This window comes from Podarcis liolepis, assembly GCF_965112155.1.
Source record: "Podarcis liolepis genome assembly, chromosome: 7".
In the NCBI taxonomy this organism is placed as follows: Eukaryota; Metazoa; Chordata; class Lepidosauria; order Squamata; family Lacertidae; genus Podarcis; species Podarcis liolepis.
Window position 1 is genome coordinate 35,293,386 of NC_139561.1, and position 21,816 is coordinate 35,315,201.

At 45.0% G+C, this 21,816-nt stretch overlaps 1 protein-coding gene across 4 annotated transcripts in view; it reads right to left on the minus strand.

The window, feature by feature from the left end:
- Positions 1-1,262: 1,262 nt before the first annotated feature.
- LOC310711528 (ATP-binding cassette sub-family C member 12-like) overlaps positions 1,263-21,816 on the minus strand; it is a 61,306-nt gene continuing 40,752 nt past the window's right edge. For 2 of the 4 annotated variants that reach the window (XM_083513499.1, XM_083513498.1), the window contains 7 exons: positions 16,910-16,999; positions 15,465-15,654; positions 13,738-13,897; positions 11,902-11,980; positions 9,278-9,391; positions 4,364-4,528; positions 1,263-2,424 (listed from right to left, as the gene is read on the minus strand). In XM_083513499.1, coding sequence (XP_083369625.1) covers positions 2,332-2,424; positions 4,364-4,528; positions 9,278-9,391; positions 11,902-11,980; positions 13,738-13,897; positions 15,465-15,654; positions 16,910-16,999 — 891 coding nt within the window. In that variant the 3' untranslated portion in view covers positions 1,263-2,331. The remainder of the gene's footprint in view (positions 2,425-4,363; positions 4,529-9,277; positions 9,392-11,901; positions 11,981-13,737; positions 13,898-15,464; positions 15,655-16,909; positions 17,000-21,816) is intronic. The other 2 variants (XR_014528523.1, XR_014528524.1) reach the window with 2 other exon arrangements.

The window sequence follows — 21,816 nt, forward strand, 5'->3', positions numbered from 1 at the left end:
CAGAGCTGGTAACCTGGGAGCTTTCAAACCATGGAAACAGACAAATATTAACTAAATTAATATACTCAGACTTCCCAACAAGACTGTTTATCCCATGTGAACAGCCATAAGATATGTCAATTTAACTGAGGGTGGGTATGCATTGCAGTTTTGCTGGTCTTTAATAACTCAAGAGCCACTGAGATTGTCTTTACTGGTGTGGGAATTCACTTACCCCCTAGAGGTAACACTATTAAAATGGAAATTATAAACGTATTGATGTATAAATTTACAAAGCCCTGAGCAACTTAGGCTTAGGGTACCTCAGTCCATTTCCCTGAACTCTTATATCCCAGCTCAGTCACTGAGATCATCTGCATGAATGGCACTGGTCCCTCCCTAAGTTAGCGAGGCTCATTTGACAACAATGAGAAGTCTTTAGTGCCCATTGTCCTGTGGCTGCCCTGCCGACAGAGTCTCAGCAGCCGCCTTCTGTGTTAACTTGTAAACACCTGCTGAAAACTTTTCTAATCCTTGGGTAGCTGCCCTCAGCCCCAGGACCTGCAGTTAAGTCATACATCAAGATGTGGAGCATTTTTCGGCCAGAGTGCCACATTCCCTTCTGGGCAACCTTTTGGAGGCCACATGGCAGTGAGCACCTTCTCTCAGTCCCACCAACATAGGAAGCACAGCTGGTGGTGATAGACTTTTCTTCTCCCATATTATTAAGGTTGCCATAAAAATCTGGACACAGTTGAGCTGTTTTTTGGCCAACTCCCTCCCAGAAGAGGTCCCTCTTTGCTGTCCTTCCACTGGCAGGTTAAGACCTCCTTGTTAAGATGGATCCTTGAAAACTGAGGTGCAGGTGTTGCCTGTCGCTGGGCTGCTGTCAGGGGAAACTGTATTAATTGCTGGTTCTAAATGTGTTGGGTTCTGAGGTATTTTAACTATTGCTTTTCACTAGCTTGTTTTTATTAGTTTGTATTAAATAATGTTTTTAAATGTCTTAAGCTGCCTTGAATCCCAGCTTGGGAGAAAGGCAGTACAGATAATATAATATAATATAATATAATATAATATAATATAATATAATATAATATAATATAATATAATATAATAATGCAATATTAATGCTTTTGCTTGTAGTACTGTGCAGAGAACAAAAGCATATGTTTGCAACAGCGGGCATGTGCCAACATGAAATATATCTGTTGAAAATAAGAAATTGGTAGGTGATAATTCCAAAACCTATAACTGCAAGAAAAATGAATTAGCAAGTGATGTTACAGTGGATGGTATTCTTTACTGCATACTTCAATGACAAACTACAAGAGTGCTTCCTCCATTGGAGCCTATGTATCTTTTTCTCTTTTCTTCTCTTCTTGGAAAACAGATCACATGGTATGCAGAGAAGTGCTGGGCACAATGCAGCCAAAGGTAAGTGTCTGGTGTTCTGTTTTGCTTTTTGACGATTGATTCCAATTGGCGAGATAAGCATATACTTACGCTGTTCCGGTTGAAATCTATTGGACCATTCAGGTGCTCAGCAGCCTGGTTTGCATGGGCTACTTTTACCCAAACACTGCTGTGCATTTTCCTTGCAAGCACCAGGTACAAGCTAAAGGCAGAAGCTGTACCCAGCTAGGCTGCTTAAATCCCACTGTAGTCAATGGAATTGAAGAAGCCCATCTGCTTACAGTATGACAGCCAAATAGACGAATTGTTCCTTTAAAAACCAGCCGGAATTTTTCAGCTGCCTAAGTGATACGTGGTGGCTCCGATCCAACAGAGACTGGTTGCCACAAGTTCCACTGAAATTCCTGGGACTTGAGTTAGTTGTAACTAACTCGTTGCACTGATTTTGGTGGGGCTCAGTCACATCCTACCTTGGCTGAGTTGCAGCCGTTGTGACTATGCAGTGATCAGGTCTACATCATTTGCCTTTAAAGGTTGTATGGAACGTACAATGTTTAACTGTTGTGGGATGCTAAGGGTGAATACCCTCTGGTAAGTCTGCCAATCATGTTAGCATCCTCTGAAAATGTGCTGATCCAACACACCATGTTAACAGGTTTCCCTGCAGATGGGCTACATTTTTGAATGAATTACAAAATCAGCAGTCCAATGCCATGTGTTTTTGCAAAGTTCTTCTTGCTCCCCTTATTTAGTTCTTAGTTTCAGCTGCCCCTGGTTCTATCAAGCTTCAGAGTTTGCCCTTAAATGTGACCTTCAGTGAAGGTTATCATATTTCTTTGTTGGCAAGACGTTAGATATGAATTCTGTTCTTCCTGTCCATATTAAGCCTTCTTTTCTGAAGTCCACAGAGAAAGCACCATTCAATATTTTCACGTCCTAGGATCCGACGTTGCTTGTAGCAGCTAGGAGTGATGCAAATGCGGAATTGGGTTTTTGAAGGAGCTCATCCGGTTTGCCAAACTCCACTATCTGAAAGTCATTGGGAAAGAAATTGAACAAATGTCAGGCGCGTTAGCAAATGTCAAGTATGAAGCAAGAATATAGTGCAGTTGGGGTCTTTTTTTATGAGTATCCTATCATGTGAAAATTGCCTTGGGGAAGGAGAATAGCAATGGGGGGGGATACATAGTAATAGGGAAGAAAGGATTTTCTCAGTTCCGTTCCTTTATTGTGGGTTTGCTTTGCCCTGGTTTCCAGTTGTCTGTAGTAGGATTTCTAAAATTAATTGTGGAGTGTGTAGTTTGCCTACAGCTTTCAGTTCCTTTAGATCCTTTGGTTTAATGTCCCCCAGTCTACATTACTGATGAATACGTGTTTGTGTGTGTGTGTGTGCGCGCACACACACATCTACACTTTAAAAAAATATATATGTTCAGCCTTTTGGTAGCATCACTTACCCCAAAGTAAGCACAAAGACTTACTTACCATTCCTGAAAATAATCACATTGCCTTAGAAGGCTATTTCTTTGATGTGCTAAACTTGTATGTTTTTCTGCCATTAGACAAGATGAAGTAACAGGCAGCAAGGTGTTAGAGCACAGAGCTATGCCACCATGCCAGCCTCTGAACTCAAGTTTGCTGGAGGAAAATATCCCAATGCCAGCATTGAAAGGGGATAGGAGAGAAATTCCATTCAGCCTCTGCACATGGAATGCTGTGGGTGGGGTGGGCACCATCTTATCCTTTGCCTCAAGAAGAAAAATGTATTGGGCCATCCCAGCTCCCTCTGTGAGGTTTCAGGTGTCATGCTGATTTCTAAAGCTGGGCTAAAACCATATTTGCTGCCACCAGGAAATTAACAATCTTCCTTGCCTCATCTGCAATTGGTGCCTCCCATTTAAAATACTGGTAACCCATTGTATCAGTCCATGCTGCTTATGTGAAAGATTGTCTCTATTATATCCCACCAATAACATCAATTTCTTTATATTAAAAAAAAATGTCCTTGCCCTCTTTGGACACTCAGGTTTTGCATAATTTGGGCCTGGTGCTTAGCAATAGACTTCCAGGGCAGGATGGCTGCTCCCCTATGGCCACTGCAGACCTGGAGAGGCAACAAGAGCAATGAAAGGGCAAGGGAGAGGACATGTTACGACACTGTTCCCCTGGGGCAGGGGTGCCTAATCTGTGCCCCCACCCGATATTTCTGGACTACAATTCCAGTCATCATCCCTGAACATTAGGAGGCCAGCAGTTTGCCACACCTCCCCTGGAGCACCCAACAGCCTTCTCCACCAAGAGATGCAAGAGCAAAGGTCCGCTGGTATTGTCTGCCTGAGAAGAGCTATGAGACTCTTGCAAAAGCTTTAGAAACTATGTTTAGAAGATAGCTCAATTCCAGACCAATTTTATTGGTCCTCGGTAGGAGCTATGAAGCTTATTATCATTCTCATTCTTGTCAGGTGTTGGTGTGGTTGCTCAAGAGCAAACAGGCAAAACTCCAACCTGTCTTTTCTGGGCTTTATTATTAGTACAAACTACAGTGCAGAGCGTCGCACGTCCATGTTTGCTCAGTCACTAGCAGAATCTGGGAGTGGGCAGTCCTTATACCTTCCCCAGCATAACAGTTGTGTGACCCCCATCCTTCTCCTCCCCTCTCTGTGCCCAAACCTACTGCGCAGAGTGGGCGCTGGCAAAGGGGGACTTGCCTCCCCTCTGCTTTGCTCAGGCTCAATGTTGAGGCTCTCCCTAGCATCTTCTGGTCCCTGCACCCCCTCCCTACTGGAGGTGGGGCTTCCCTCCTCGCCAGAGGAGGAACTGCTTTGCAAGATCTTCAGAGGCTCCCTGTAACACAACTGCCCTTCCACCTCTCGCCTCTGAGCTGTTGGCAGTTCCCTGACAATTATTATTATTATTATTATTATTATTATTATTATTATTATTATTATTTACTTCTATGGCTAAGTACCTTCCCCTTATCCATCACCAACACACGGTCACACTCCTGGATGGTGTTCATACGATGAGCAATGGTCAAGACGGTGCAGTCGGCAAAAGCTTCCCGGATGGTCTGCTGAATCTGCACATCCGTCTCGGAATCGATGGATGCAGTTGCCTCGTCGAGAAGTATTATCTGCAGGAGTAATGATGTTTGAATTTTAGAATATAGCCACACATACACCCCAGCAAGCATTGCAGAATGCTGGAAAGTGGGGACCATCACATTTTCACAGGCGAAATGTCACAGGGCTAAATTTACCATGGCTCTTCCCATACCATGGGGCACACCTAGCCATGTGTAAATATGTACCATTCTGGAACATCTGAATGTGTAAATCCCATTCAGATGTTCCAGAGGTCAGACAGGGCTTTGAAAATCCCCCGATACATTTCATAGCAACAAAGAAAGAGTGACCATTGGGGGGGGGGTTTCTAAGACAAATTTACGTAAAACACCTCATAGAAAACCTGCAGTTGATAATAGTCATTCCAGGTTAGCATTTCCCAAAGTGTGTTGTGCATTCTTCTGGGGGTACACAAAAGGGTTTCAAAGGGCATAAGGCAGAATTTTTATTTTATTTTACTTGACCATAGTTGTTTTTAGCTACACAAAGCAATTAAAAATAGTATTATTAGAAGCACCCCCAAATTACTTTTGCTTGAAAAGGGGCATGGTAGTAAAACGGAACTCTCAAAAAGGGGATATGAGGTTATTGTAAGTTTGGGAAACGCTGCCCTAGGGCATATAATCAGAAGTTGTTTCATATACGAGAAGAAATGGCAATATATGAAACAGAGGAACATATATTAGATAAAATGTGTGATGTAATGGAGAAATGTGTATTAGATGAAAAGTATGGTATTATGCCCTATATAAAAGGGATGGGTATAAAAACAACATGGAAGGGAATGTGGGAAGTCAAATTATAAGAGAAATGTATAACAAATTTGAAGTTGAATAAAATAAAAGGAGTTGTTTCATATACAATAAACATCCAAACACATTTCAGTCCAAAACAGCCTCTCTCAGTGGGTCTGCTAAGGTCTTCCTTCTCATATACCATTAAAAAGAAAATAAAAATTTGATGCCTTTCAGCTCAATTTTCCAGACATAACGTAATAATAGAAAGCCAGTGGTGTCTCTGCTTGGGAAACCAGATACTGCCCTTTAACAATGGTGGGAGTAACAAGCGATACACATAAACATTCCCAAATGGCAGAGAGACACTGCCGTGGACACAGACTTCGCAAGGACTCACAGACACCCGTTGGAAACTGGCAACCAATTACAGCTTCCCAGCACAGAACCACCTGGTGAAACTGATGTGGGGGTGTGCAAATTTCACACACCTTAAGGTGTGCGTCGCTGAAATCTCAACAGGTGCACCTCTCCTCTCCCCTGCATGACACACTTCACCTGCCAAAAGCAGACATTCTCCCTTCTGCATGTTTATTGTGTTATTATAGTTATTTAGGACTCAGCAGGCATAAAAGAGTCCTGACTCTCACGCTCCCTTTGCAATGTGTGTAAACAGGAGCTCAGTGCGAATAGCAGTTACGGCCTTCATCAGAGGGAGACTAGCTGCCATTTGACTCCTCCCCTTCGTGAACAGGCCCCATCTATGTCTGCTTCATCTGGCCACAGCAGAGGGAGAATGAGACAGAGAGGCTCTGCCCATAGGCTCAATTGGGACCAGCTTAGTCTAGCTGCAGCACAGGAAGAATCCAGCTGCCATTTGGTTCTGCCCTGAACTGCTTCTACCAACAGCCATCTTGCTTGGTCATTCTGCAACTTCATTCTGTAACAGAATGAAATATCATAGAATCATAGAATCATAGAATCATAGAATCATAGAATCATAGAATCATAGAGTTGGAAGAGACCACAAGGGCCATCGAGTCCAACCCCCTGCCAAGCAGGAAACACCATCAGAGCACTCCTGACATATGGTTGTCAAGCCTCTGCTTAAAGACCTCCAAAGTCGGAGACTCCACCACACTCCTTGGCAGCAAATTCCACTGTCGAACAGCTCTTACTGTCAGGAAGTTCTTCCTAATGTTTAGGTGGAATCTTCTTTCTTGTAGTTTGGATCCATTGCTCCGTGTCCGCTTCTCTGGAGCAGCAGAAAACAACCTTTCTCCCTCCTCTATGTGACATCCTTTTATATATTTGAACATGGCTATCATATCACCCCTTAACCTTCTCTTCTCCAGGCTAAACATGCCCAGCTCCCTTAGCCGTTCCTCATAAGGCATCGTTTCCAGGCCTTTGACCATTTTGGTTGCCCTCCTCTGGACACGTTCCAGTTTGTCAGTGTCCTTCTTGAATTGTGGTGCCCAGAACTGGACACAGTACTCCAGGTGAGGTCTGACCAGAGCAGAATACAGTGGCACTATTACTTCCCTTGATCTAGATGCTATACTCCTATTGATGCAGCCCAGAATTGCATTGGCTTTTTTAGCTGCCGCGTCACACTGTTGGCTCATGTCAAGTTTGTGGTCAACCAAGACTCCTAGATCCTTTTCACATGTACTGCTCTCAAGCCAGGTGTCACCCATCTTGTATTTGTGCCTCTCATTTTTTTTGCCCAAGTGCAATACTTTACATTTCTCCCTGTTAAAATTCATCTTGTTTGTTTTGGCCCAGTTTTCTAATCTGTCAAGGTCATTTTGAAGTGTGATCCTGTCCTCTGGGGTGTTAGCCACCCCTCCCAGTTTGGTGTCATCTGCAAATTTGATCAGGATGCCCTTGAGTCCATCATCCAAGTCGTTGATAAAGATGTTGAATAAGACTGGGCCCAAGACAGAACCCTGTGGCACCCCACTAGTCACTCTTCTCCAGGATGAAGAGGAACCATTGATGAGCACCCTTTGGGTTCGGTCAGTCAGCCAGTTACAAATCCACTGAGTGGTATGTGCCACCTGTGCTTGGGAAAGAGCCACACCTTGGTGGTAGAGCATTTGCCTTGCATGCGGAAGGTCCCAGGTTCAATCCCTGGCATCTCCAGGTAGATATGAAACCCTGAGAGCTGCTGCCAGTGAGTGTGGGCAACACTAGATAGACAAATGGACCAACTTGGTATACAGAAACTGCTGTTGTTCTGAACTGTGTTAGAGGCATCAGGCAGTGCGGCTGGTGAACACCCAGTGCTAGCTAATAATTTGGTTTACAGGTTTCAAACAAATCATGGCTTCCCACTGTTTGAAGGAGGGACGTGGTGAAGTTTTTCAGCATTCAGGAGGATATGGTACCATACACTGTGATTGCCATGGTAGAGCCCAAGCTCAGTATCCCTTAAGATCCACTTAAACCAATACTGGGATTCATTATTAGCTAGGGCAGACAAAGCCAACATCTTTTCGAGGAGGGGGAAAGGACAAGAGGGTGTGCTAGTCATCTAAAGCAATAGCACCACCTTGCTCTTAGGGTAAGGATGGCTGCTCAGGTAGCAGCACCAATAGAGAAGGAAGCAGGACCCACCCACACCAGACCCTCTGAAACATTTGCAAATATTTGCAGTTGCTTTGACAAGTTCCGTGATGGTGGTGTGTCATCATGATGAACGTGAAATGTGCCCCAAATTTATTATTATAGCTCTTGAACTGTGCTATAATTTCAGCAGTTTGTCATATTAATGAGGCAACATAAATCAGCGCAGCAGCACAAATAAAGCGGGGTGGAGGTATCAACACAGCAGGGGAGGAATGAATGGGAAGAACATTTGAATGAGGTCCAATAACAGAAAGTTATTGAAATCGGCTCTGGGGGCTCTGGCAAGCTCAGGAACAGAATGTAAAAAAGAACCCTGGCTGGATCATGTCGAAGGTCCATCTAGGTTCAGCATCCTGTTTCCAGCAGATGCTTCTGGGAAGGCCACCGGCAGGATTTCAAAGGAAGCAGGTCTCTCTCACTCACCCATGCAAGCAGCTCTGCTGTCAGAGGCAGTAAATGTCCCTGGGTACCATTTGTTAAAAAAACAGAGACATCACCTTGCCAACAAAGGTCCATTTAGTTAAAGCCATGGTCTTCCCAGTAGTGATGTATGGAAGTGAGAGCTGGACCATAAAGAAGGCTGAGCGCCGAAGAATTGATGCTTTTGAATTATGGTGCTGGAGGAGACTCTTGAGAGTCCCATGGACTGCAAGAAGATCAAACCTATCCATTCTTAAGGAAATCAGCCCTGAGGGCTCACTGGGAGGACAGATCCTGAAGCTGAGACTCCAATACTTTGGCCACCTCATGAGAAGAGAAGATCCCCTGGAAAAGGCCCTGATGTTGGGAAAGATGGAGGGCACAAGGAGAAGGGGATGACAGAGGATGAGATGGTTGGATAGTGTTCTTGAAGCTACCAGCATAAGTTTGACTAAACTATGGGAGGCAGTGGAAAACAGGAGTGCCTGGCGTGCTCTGGTCCATGGGGTCACGAAGAGTCGGACACGACTAAATGACTAAACAACAACAACACCATTTGTTGGTAATCACAAGAGTGCTGTTGTGCTCAGGTCCTGCTAGCAGGCTTCCCACTGAAAGCAAGAGCTCAAGAAGAGCCCTGCTGGATCAGCCCAATGGCCCATCTAGTCCAGAATCCTGTTCTCATGGTGGTCAGTGTTCCTGCGTTGCAGTATTGTCTACGCTGACTTGGCAGGGGCTCTGCAGGGTTTCAGATGGGGAGTCTCTCCCAGCCCTAACAGGAGATGCAATTGGGGATTGAACCTGTGACCTTCTGCATGCAAGGCAGATGCTCTACCATGGAGCTACAGCCCTTCCCTTTAGAAACGAATGCAAAGAAGGAGAAATGCAGAAAGAAGTGTGTTTTTAGGACCAAAGGTGCCTTATGCATTCTGGAGCAGTCGAGAAACAGCGACCGCTCCGGGAACTCACTTTTGAATTTCGGAGGAGCGCCCTTGCCATACAGAGCAGCTGCCGTTGCCCCACAGAGAAGTTCTCTCCATTTTCAACCACCCCTGCTTCTAACTTTCCTGGCAGTTTTGAAACCTAGGATACAAGAGAAACACCACCATGATTACACATTTTATTATTTGTTGCACACACAACAACAACAACAGGGCAGGAAACCATCTTTGACACATCACTGAACCCTGTAAAGTAGAAGGAGATGGATGTGCAAGAGGGAAGAGGCAAAAGCTGCTTGAACGTTTAAAGGCGGCAGGCAAGGGTGAGAGAGGGGGGAAGCAACTGAAGGGGAGGCAGAACGACAAAGGAGTGATGTGAATAAAAGATCTGGCATGGAGACCTTTTGGGATGGCCACCAGATTCTGTCTTGAACAAACAATCACTGCACAATGGTGATACCGTATGGAAAACATACACCACCCGGCCAGGCTCAAGGTTCTTGTGTTATTTTACAAGGCCCTTAACAACTTGGGTCCAGGGTGGCTCAGGGACCACCTGATCTCTTATATCCTTGCTCTATCATTGAGGTCTTTGGAGGAAATCACTGTTAGTGGTCCCCATGGCTCAGTTGCACGACTTGCACCCACAAGGAGCCATGTGTTCCATATAGTGGGACCAATTTTACAGAGCGGGCCCCTCTCTGTTGAACATCTGGCGCTTAGGGAATGAATACTTTCTTATATTTTTATTCCATCAGGCTTTTTAACTGAACTCTTGGATTCTGTAGTTTTAACTCATTTTTAGCCCTGTTATATTGGGTCTCTTGAACACCGCTTAGAAATGAATGTGATTAAGAGGTATACAAACTGTTGAAATAAATAAAGGAATAAATGAAAAAATGAGAAATCGTATTTCTTTCGCGCGTGTGTATGTAAAACTAACTACCAGCCAATAGATTGACTCTCTCTCTCCCTCCCTAACCTCTCTTTCTGGTTTCAACATGATTTGCTTCCCAAAGGATGGAGAACACCTGTGGTTCTCCAGATGCAGTTGAAGTACAAGTTGGGGTGAATCTCTGTACCTCTCTCTCAGTTTTGCACATTTCCACATGAGTTTGCATTTTTTTAAAAAAGTGAAAGTCCTCATGGAAATCCATCAGCATTTAAGTGTGAATTTCTTCTAATATAGACAGTTTGTTTGCAATTTTGTCTAACACACAAATTTTTGTGAAGCGATTTCCTTTAATATAATGCATCTTTGTATGCTATTTCCATGAATATATGTGTATTTATATATGTGTGTATTTATATACAAATACAACCCCAGTATTTTCATTTTTGTAAAATTTACCTGGCTAGAAAATGGCATTGCAAAATTCGGAGAAGTGTAGATTTTGAAGGACGGCTGTGTTCTGGTTCTTGTATTTTTTCAGAAAGTGCAAATTAAACCGGTTCATTTCTAAATGCAAACCGAATTGAACTTCTCCTCCATTCCTAACTACAGCTCCCATAATTGGTCAACATTGGCCATGTTGGCTGGAGTCCAACCACATCAGGAGGTTTCCCCATCCCTGACCTGGACCCAGAGGATTATTGGCTGCTGAGTCAATATCCCAGCTTAATCTGTTTGGATTTCCCTCCTCTCACATGGAGCACTGGTGGCAAAGCAGAACAACAAATTGAAATCCTCCGGCACCTGGGCAAATGCTCAGAGCAGCTTGTGTAAACATTTATAGTTTTACAATTAAAATCAAGGTGGGGTGGCGGGGGAGCCGATTTTATTAGAGCTGCTCTAAGGCTTTGACAGGTGCTACTGCCTCCAAGCAATTCTCTGCTCATCCCATGCTTCTGGTTGGAGGAGAAATTGCAGGTAACTCAAGCTGGGATACTTGGACAAGTGCCCATAGTCCTGCTGACCCAGGAATTGATTGACCCTAGAGGACATGTTCTATTCCACTTCTTTCTAAAGCTTCTAAATCAGCTAAATTCCCCATTTTTCTCCCTTTTCTCCCTTTTCAGTCTTCTGCCTACTCATTACCTGTCCCGAGCTACCAGATCCCTGCCTTTTGAACCTGACAGCCTTATGAACACCATGAGGTATACATCTCATACTATGTAATTTTTTTTACAAGGGGAAAAGTTGTCTTGCTGTAGTTTGAGTGGTCACCAATAGGTGTAAATGGTGGGGTGGCAGTAAGGGAGTTGGGAATAGGCAGAATTGTCTCTTTGCAACATGGGGGCTGCATTTGTACAACTGAAGGCACAACCCTAACACACACACACACACACACACACACACACGTATTTGCGCTTTCTGAAACAATACAAGAACCAAAACACAGCCATGCTTCAAAATCTACACTTCTCCGAATTTTGCAATGCCATTCTCCAGCCATCAATTATTTCTGCCTTAAAAAAAATAAAAAGGACAATTAAGAATGTAATTAGTGAACATTAATTGTTCAAATCTTAAATGGGACTGAATATTAGCCACATTATTCTCACTACTGTTTTGGTATCTTGTGATTAATGATGCATGGTTAACAGGGAATCAAAATTTTTCATATGCTGTCATTTTACATCTGGCAATAATAGATTAGATTGGGAAAACAAAGAAATGCATATATATATATATATATATATAAAACATACTGTGTTTTTCATAAATGTTCTGCTCAGAGCTTGCCAAATTTGATCGTCTGTGTGGTCTGAAAATGGATCTAAGTTGTACCTGTAAGGTAGAAATGAGAATGAAAGAAACACATTGCCCCTGCGAAAGAAAACATTGCCTGCTGCTGCAGTTCTTGTGGACTAGACCCTTGGATTCATTATTATTGCACAGGTGAGACTGAGGACAAGAAAGATGGAGGGACATTGTTGCCATGTCCTGTTTGTGAGCTTCTGGAGATATCTGATTGTTTGGAGCAGAATGCTGGACTAGATGGGCTTTGGTTTGTTTGAGAAAGGCAACATCTATGCTCTTAAGAAGTTATCTGTGGGATATATCACTCTTATATAAACAGCACGCATAGCTCTAGTTAAGGCATGAAATGATTAAGATCATAGAGTAAACTGTCCTGCCAGGCTTAGCTAGGTTACACCCCCTCACCTTGGAAGGGTTACCTTCCAAAACCTTTGTTCTCTCTCTTTTCCATCATGAAAACAACCAGAAAGGATGTCTGGGCTAATCACTCCAAGCCAGATTGTGTGGGTTTAGAAAGCCATATTTGTGTTTTTATACAAATAATTTAGAAACATTTACCAGTTTTGAAGCTAAGTTAAACTGCCTGTCTTTTGTTGCTGCTGCTGTATGGAAAAGCACATGAATCTGACCTTTGAAGAGTTTGTAAGTAAACCGTTTTTAACTTACCAAACAGTGTGGTCTCTTTTTATGCTAAAGGGAAGTGGGAGCTTTGGAATAAACTTAGAAGGGGATATTTTAAAGGTCTAACAGCCTATATTTCCACACTTTACTTTGCTGCATGTTTTGTGATTTTAAATCTTTGCTGGGGCTTTCTCAACAACAAGTACTTGCCCCAAACCAGCATCTGGGCATCCAGGGAATTCTCATTCTACTATTTTAAGCCAATTTATTAACCAAAATACCAACATTATTGGTGTTAGCAAGGTCATTTAAATAACACCAATGGAGTCCAGAGAGAAAAGAAATCCCGATAACATTGTACTGCATGACCATTGTATAATGGTCCTTAATTACCTATAAAACAGGTGTCTTTTTTTAAAGACTGTAAGCCTGCAGACACAGACTGTCTTTTTTAAACTGCACATTAGCCACTCCAGGAGCCTTTTTGGCTAAAAAGTATGCTACAAATGCCCTAAATAAATAAATCAATAAAATAGAAGAGAAGAGTTTGGATTTGATATCCCGCCTTTCACTCCCCTTCAGGAGTCTCAAAGCGGCTAACATTCTCCTTTCCCTTCCTCCCCCACAACAAACACTCTGTGAGGTGAGTGGGGCTGAGAGACTTCACAGAAGTGTGACTGGCCCAAGGTCACCCAGCAGCTGCAGGTGGAGGAGCGGAGACGCGAACCCGGTTACCCAGATTACGTGACTACCGCTCTTAACCACTACACCACACTGGCTCTCAATTTCTTAATTGGTTTTCCAATTAAGTTTTAATTTCTTAAATTGGTTTTCCGTTCTAACTTCCAATGCAAAGTACATATACCATAGAGATGCCACAACAGCCACTTGATGTTCACAGGGTCTGCCTTTCGCTTGTTTACCAGAAGTTCAGGTTCTGCATCACTGTACCTTCCCCCGCTTCCTCTATGACCCAACCCGAGCCAATAACTTACTGGGTTACTTTATGCAAACTACTTTCTCTCAACCTCTGGTCTGCAGCAGAGGGCAAATCATGTTGATGCTCTTCCCCTTCCCTTACAGAGCGATTTTGAAACCAGCACTAGTTGGTTAGCTTTCACTTTTGCAGCAAAGGTTAATTTGATAATTGTCACAACAGCTACCTTACTGTACCTACAAACAGAACGGGATCTTGAGGAATGACCGACAACTTGGTCCTTAGAGACTCCAAACTAATAGTGAGGATATCAACATTGTCAATGAGGATGGTGCCAGCAGTTGGTTCCGCTAGTCTGAACAAGGCGACCCCTAAGGATGATTTTCCTGAAAGAAGAATGCAGCATTTAAAAAACCAAATACACGGATTTTCATCCTACTAAAAAAGTTCTAGATCAAGTGTGCAGGATGGTGATTTCTGAGGGTAGACCAGCATTTCCCTCCAGAAACCTGGAGATTAGTGAGGGGCTTGGTTGGAGGACCATGGGATGAAGATTGGATTCCATCATGTAATGAACTGAAATCACAATGGGATCCAAATGGAGTCTGATTCTCTCAGATTAAGCCAAGTTATTTCCTGATTCTGGGTGGGAGGCAAATTATTTAATCCAAGGCAATCCAAAATGAGCCCAGCACGGCTTACCCAGTGGCGAAACTAGCCACTCAGGCACCTGGAGCGGCACACATGCTGTGCACCTGGAGGGTGGGGTAAGCCATGCAGGCGGGCGGGGCGAGCCACCAGGGGGCGATTGGCATGGTGATTGGTGACCATTGGGGGCAATCGGTGCAGCAATCGGCGTGCAGGGGGCAGTCAGTGCCCATTGCGATTGGCGCACAGCGGGGCAATCGGCGCTCCCATTGGCACCCATTGGGGGCTATTGGTGAGGCGATCGGCACCTGGGGGTGTGGCAATCCACCCAGGGGGAGTTTGTCACCCCCCTCAGGATGACACGCGGGGCGGACCGCCCCCCACTGCCCCCCTTCCTATACCCCTGGGTTTGCCCATCCTATCCATATTCCACAAATGCATACAACAAATCATATTATACTTTCAATGCTTTTTCCATTTCTTAAGCCCATATTCTACCACAGTACAACATCAGACCAAGAAATGGAACATGGGACTGAATTATGTAGATGAAGGGGTGGGACTATGCAGATAGGGACAATGACTCCCATGATTGGCTGGATGGTTGGTGGAGTTTCATGTTACATAATTTATATTAAGCAGTTTCAAACAGTTTGTCTCTTGTTTAGGGTGTTACCTAATGAGAGTCCAACTCAAAGTAGACTCATTAAAGTCAATGGACATGGCTCACCGAAAATTATTAATTTCAGTGGGTCTAATCTGAGTAAGACCGTTAGAATCTTAAGAAGCAAATATTCCATCGCACTTGTGTCTCCAAGATCCCGTCATGGAACACAGCATTGCACCAAGAAACAGAACATAGCTATGCAGATGAAGGGGTGGGACTATGCAGATAGGGACATGCTTCCTTCTCAGTGACTCCCATTGGATTTGATGGGATGGGATCAAGGGACTGCAGTCTGGGACATGGCTAAAAAGGACGGTGAAAAACCCTTAAAAGCAGATACTTTATCTGGTAGGGGATGGAAGTGAACAGGGCAGGCTGAGCTCCATCTCAGATGATGACTCTTAACATACCCATTTACTTGCATAATAAGCACTTTGGGAAAACATTGCCACAGGGGCAATACTTTTGCCCTGTGCTGCTGATATGGTGGGTGGCCTGGCCTAGGTTGATCAGGACCCAATGGTCTATCTGGAGCATTTATGCAGAGTCAGGGAAATACAGAAGCCTTCCTTCCACCCACCCTCCCCAGCCACAAAATAAGCAAATAAATCAGCAGGACTGAACTAAAAGTAACGCACCAGAGCCCGTCCGGCCAACAATCCCGATTTTTTCCTTGCCGTGAATGTTCATGTTTAGGTCATGAAGCACCAAGGGGCTGTCTTCTCTGTATTTCATCTGGTAGTTCTTGAAGGTAATTTCACCCTGAGAAGGCCAGTTTGGGGGAGGGACAGCAACTGCCTTGCCCTCTGCTGCTTCAGGAACACATTTCTGGAAGAAAGCAGGGCAGGGGGCTGATGGGATTCATCTGCTATCACAACAACTTGGGTCAAGGACTGGGCTTTTTTTAAAGAGGTGCAAACATTTTCCGTAACCGGCTATCAAGGCAAGTGCAGTCCCAGTTACTGATGGGGGCCCACAGTGTGTGTGTGTGCGAGTGCGCGTGCGCGCAGCCCTCTCCAGCCCCCAGAACTCAACTCCACACTGGTCACACACCCCTCTCCTCAAGCCACAATCCTTACCAACTGCACTGTACCTCAAGTGCTATTGCCAGGCAGGAAGGGGTCACTGAGCTGTGATAATGAGGGGGGGTGTTTGGGGGTGCATTTGTGTTTGCGTGGAAGTCAATACACACTGGAAATAATGGACCAACACCTCAAGGGCTGTGGTGATTGTTGAGAATGTCACTTCTGATCTGACTTTCCTCTCAGCATCCCTCATAACGCTGCACTGCACTGCACTGGTAGGTCAAACTAATGTGGGTCTATCTACAGTTTGCACTATACACTTAAAACAGCACCATGCCACCTTAATAATAATAATAATAATAATAATAATAATAATAATAATTTATACCCCTATACCCCTCTCATCTGGCTGGGTTTCCCCAGCCACTCTGGCCGGCTTCCAACAAAAGATAAAAAAATACAGTCATACCTCGGGATAAATACGCTTCAGGTTGAGCGATTTCGGGTTGCGCTGCGCGGCAACCCGGAAGTAACGGAGTGTGTTACTTCCGGGTTTCGCCGCTCACGATTGCGCAGACGGTCAAAATGACGTCACAAGCATGCGAGGAAGCGGCAAAAGTGACACACGCATGTGCAGACACGCTGTCACGTCTTACGGTCTGTTCGGGATGCAACCAGGTCTCCGGAACGGACCCCATTCACAACCCGAGGTACCACTGTATATTAAAACATTAGTCATTAAAAACTTTAAACAGTAGTGGCTCACCCCCACAATAATCCTGGGACTTAGAGTGCTGGCACCTCATTTTCCTCGCAGAGTTACAATTCTGAGTAGTTTAACAGCCCATCTTCTTCCCATGATACTCTGGGAACTGTCGCTCTGAGAGGGGAATACCTTTTACCTTTACCTAGGGGCCTCCTAACAACTCCCAGCACCCTTAACAAACTACACTACCCAGGATTCTTTGGGGGCTGTTCCATGTGGTGTCAAACTGCTTTAGTACAGATAGGGCCTAGCTAGAATTGCTTTAAATACTCTCACCAGGGGCCCTTCTTACCGTGATATATTCCATAATTTGCTCGACATGTGTAAATCGAGCTTCTGTCTCCGATCCCGTTCTCACACACACTTGCAGAAGTCCACTCAACTATGAAGGAGGGGAAGAGAGGAAGGGGAAAGATCAGGAAGCTGTGCAGGGGGATATTTAGCTACCTGTGCGCCAAACAGAAAAGCAGAAAGAATTCAGTTCTATTCATTGCAGTCGCTGCAGGATATACCAGAATCTTATTCTCCCACACGGGAACCTGGGAATCTGCCGGAGTCAGCGCCAGTTTTGAGAGGTCAGGTGAGCTCCACCACCCCACCACACTGTTGCTACTGATTCCCAGGAAGTACTGGGTGTGAGGTTGGCATGGTGCAAACGCACTTGTGGAGCCAATTTGGTCCTCCCACTGGTGTGTCCGCACCTCACCGCCTTTCCTGTATTGGCAGTAGCATGACCAGCCAGCGGTCAGGTGAGTGCCACCACCACACTGCCTGCTATTGCCCCCATGGAAAGAGTTATCCCTGCCTCTTGACCTCCCTCATCCCATTTCCCTACTTCAGCTTCCACCTCTGATGCCACGGACTCCCCCCCCCCCACTCACTAAGCCCTGTTACCTCTTCAGCTTCTGACAACTCCTCCTTGTCTTCTCCTTCCCCTCCCTCTGACCACTCATCGTTGTCCCACCACCAATTCCCAGGCTCTGGGCCTTCTTTCCTTGTGGGGGTTCCTCAGCTGGCTCCTCCCACCATTCTTCTGTGGCCAACCGGTCCATGACATATGGGATCAGTTTCCGTACACCCATGTACAACCCACATCTTCAGCGCCTGCATGGGCTGGGTCTTGGGAGCACCTTCTCTGACCTTCCGGTCACAGGAACGTAGGAACAGCAGCACAGCATTCCTGAGGAATAGGTCCTGGTGCAGTGGACTCACATTTGCTCATGTGAGCACCTCAAAACAGCAGAGTAACGGAAGCAAAGCTGTGGAGGTTTTGTCGCATACCTAATTTATTTCTTCTAATTAAACAAATAAAAGAACATAATTGTTATGTACTGAGTTGAATAGGATCCAAAATGCAGCAGTCTGATTGGTCCTAGACAATAGGATTCAGAATGCAGCAGTCTGATTGGTCCTAGAACAATAGGATTCAGAATGCAGCAGTCTGATTGGTCCTAGAACAATAGGATTCAGAATGCAGCAGTCTGATTGGTCCACAGGAGCCACCTAATCCAGCTCACAGTAGAAGTGAATCCGCAACCTGATTGGCCTACAGGAGAATCCCAGAATTAGCCAATCACGTGGGGCCCATTGTGTAAATAATGTATATAAAGCAGACATTCTAGGGGAAATTCCATTCCTCCTTACCACTATGAGCTGAATAAAGAGCATGAAATCCACTCTCGACTCTGAGTATATTTCAATAACAAACATGTACGAGAGAAACAGCTCTCTCATACTGCCATCTTGTCTCTAGACAGATCAAAGAAAAAGCCACACTGTACTAGGGATGGAAGTCTGGAAGAGTAGCTTCCGCCCCCTCCTTTCTCTCAGACAGAAAGTAAAACAAACATGATCCGGTGATCCTTGCAATGGGAGGGATGAAAATACTGACAATCAGCTCATATCATTCATTCCCAAATAGGTGTGTTTACTCATCATCTCACAACCTGTTGCTTATCCAAATTTGGCTCTACAGCCAGCGGTGGAGCTAACTGCTCAGGCACCCAGAGCGGCGCACATGCCATGCACCCAGGGGGCAGGGCAAGCTGCTGAGGGGGGTGGCCAGCGCAGCAATTGGCACTCGGGGTGATCGGCACCCATTGGGGGTGGTTGGCGCAGCAGTTGGCATCCAGGGGAACGATCTGCGCCCAGGAGGGCGGCACGGCGATCCGCCCAGGGAAGTTTTTTTCACACACCCCTCAGGGAAGACACCCGGGGTTGGTCGCCCCCCCCTCTTCCTACGCCCCTGTCTACAGCTTCTGAGAAGCCCCTCTTCATCTGCTTTCATGGATGGCTACTGGGTAAAGCAAAGTGCAGGAAATATTCAAAGTGAAAAGGAGGCTAAGGAAAAGAGAGTGAGTCACAGGCCCGGCAGCAACACTCTCGAACGATGAACCCCCCGAGGCCATTTCAGAACTAGTTAACAACTGCCCGTGGAGATGACTAACTACAGGCCTAGAAATATATATATATATATATATATCGTTCACAATTTGACTTGAGGGGCCTATGCTTTGCTGGCAGCTCTGCTGACTCCCAGGAAAGAGCTGTCCTTTCGGAAAGTGAATTGAATAAAGGGACTTGCAATTTACCATGACCAAAATAAAAATAAAAATGCCTCACACTTTAGGGAAAACAGCACCACTTTAAGCTAAATCTGCCTTTCCCCCTATGTGCTAACGTGCATAAAGCATAGACATGAGCGACACATCATTAATCCTGCGATAATAACAGATGGCTCCTTGCATTCACTGTATAGAAGCTTAAATGTCAGGAACAGAGTTTCTGAGTCAGGACGAGGAAAGGTTAAGCCAACAAATACAGGCAACCATTTGTTGCCTCTGAGAGATCTATTACAACTGGAAATGTATTTCCATCACTAGTCTGAGAGTGTAAAGGTTAAGGATGGAGAATAGGGGTGGGGGAGCATATGATGAGTGTTTCGCGATAAGGATGCTTAAGATGACTTAAGAAAATAACATATCGATCGCCATGTAAGATGAAAATCACAGAAGGAAGATCCTACTGCATTTCTTTGCCCCAAAGAAAGGTTTTGTAGAACCTGGGGAAAAAACCTTTTTTTAAAAAAGAAAATAAATGGAAGGTCACTGACTTCAGGCATTCCAAGGAGCCCCCATCCTCAGCCCTCCATTCCTGAGGGTCGGTTCACACAAATTTCTGGAGGGTTGTGGAAGATGGATCCCCCACCATGGCTGTTTTCCAGACTACTCGGATAATTCTGTAAGAATCAATCACTTGGGTTGGGTGATAACTTGCTCCAGGAATAACCACATCTGTCACTCAACTGTTGCGACTGCTTCTATGGATGCCACAAACTTTGGACCACTGACATCATGTGAGGAAGGGCGGAGGTTCGGTGGCCGAACACATGCTTTGCACTTAGAAGGTGCCAGGTTCAGATCCTGGCATCTCTGGTTCAGAGAGGATCAGGTGGCAGGTGATGCAAAGGACCTCTGTTTGAGTCTCTGAAGAACTGCTGCCAGTCAGAGTAAAGCAACACTGGACTAGATGAACCAATGGTGTGCCTTAGTAAGAAGGCTTTTTATCTACAGATAGTGGTGGCTGATTCCTCTTGGGACTGGTAGGGGGAGTGGAAGGGAGACCAACAATAGGTGGAGCCAGAGAAGCCTATAGCAGGCAAAGCCAACTATAGGCAACAACCAATTTACATGCGTCCACTTGATGCATTGTGCTGAATCTGGAAGCTTTTCAAATGGCAGAAACAGCCTTAAAAGAGCTAGACAGGGCAAAAAAGGGGAGCAGAAACAGCCCCTAGCAATCCCACAAGCCTTTGCAAGTGCAATTCCAGGAGCTCTTGCACTGACCGTTGAGGACTGTGGAGAGTTGGAGTTTAGTCAAGGAAATTTGGAAAGAGCCATTGTGGTGGAATTTGGCAGAGTTTGACAACTGGTAAATGCTGCTGGTATTCCCAAGGGTTTCCAGAGGTTTAGAGGGTGTTTGCAGGCTTTTCTAATGGTGTTTCAAATATAAGAGATCTCATATAAACGTGCAGTGCCTTGGAACGTAACCCCTGTGTAAATTGGGAGTTGCCTGTAATTCTGGTTTCATCCATGTCCTCTTCCAAGTTCTACAAAGGCAACACTGACTTCCGGGTTAGCGCCATCGGCAATGGCGGAGTTCCTCTGACCGTGAAGAACCTGCTCCGCGAAAATCGGGTCTTGCCGCCGTGGCAAAGGCAGAGACCCCTCAAAAATCCCAGGCGGAGGAAGCCTGGGAACATGGGATTCGGCTGACACCAAGAGCGCCTCCCCTACTCGCAGGGAAACCGTTTTTCCTGGATCCGAAGCGAAGTGGGGTGAGTGGCGCGGTGTTTTGAATCGACCGCTACTTTTACGGAGTGAATCCGCACAGCCGTTGCCGGAAAGCGCTTTTTCCTGTGGACAATTGGACTCTAAACAAGTACCCGTGAGTAGAACGGAAAATTGGACTACGAAACATTTTAATTTGGCACCAAAGCGGGAAGGTTCTAAACAGGAAGTCCGCCTTCCACTTTTGTAAATAGATTGAAGCTAAAGTCTGGAAAGTCGTATATAAAGGACTAAATTTCCTTCAGTTAAAACCACCAAAACCCCTCTTGGAAGCAGGAGAAGAGGGGGGAAATCTTAGATTTTTTAAGCCTGCAGGAGAGAGAGTAAAGAAAGATAAATTTCCACCGTCTCAAACCTGGGAACGGGGTGTCAGAGACAGAAATTTTTGGGGAAGTTCATTGACTGTGAATGGAACGTCTTTTGACAGATAGTTAAAAAAGAGAAACATATTGATCCCAATGTTGCCTTTTGCATCCAAAAGAAACAAAATATTTGAAAAATGAAAGTAACTTTCTTTCATTGGACCTGCTTTCAAAAGATGGATACAAATTGAAATTGTCTCCTCTAGAGGGAGCTTGTTAAACTGTTGCTGGAGTCGATCTGGGGAATTTCACAGCTGTGGAGATTAAGGATTGTGAGATCAGACTCTGACCTTGGATAAGAATGTGTTTAGAAGAAGTTTTGGTGCTTGCTCTTTGCAAGACAAGCGCTTTGTTGGAGCAGCTGCATGAGAAGATGGATTTGATGACTGTTGCAGTCAATAATTTTGGACAAACAGTGAATACTCACATAGAAACCATTCAGGAACCAACCCAGGAATCTGTTTTGACAGGGCAAGTGCAGAAGATAA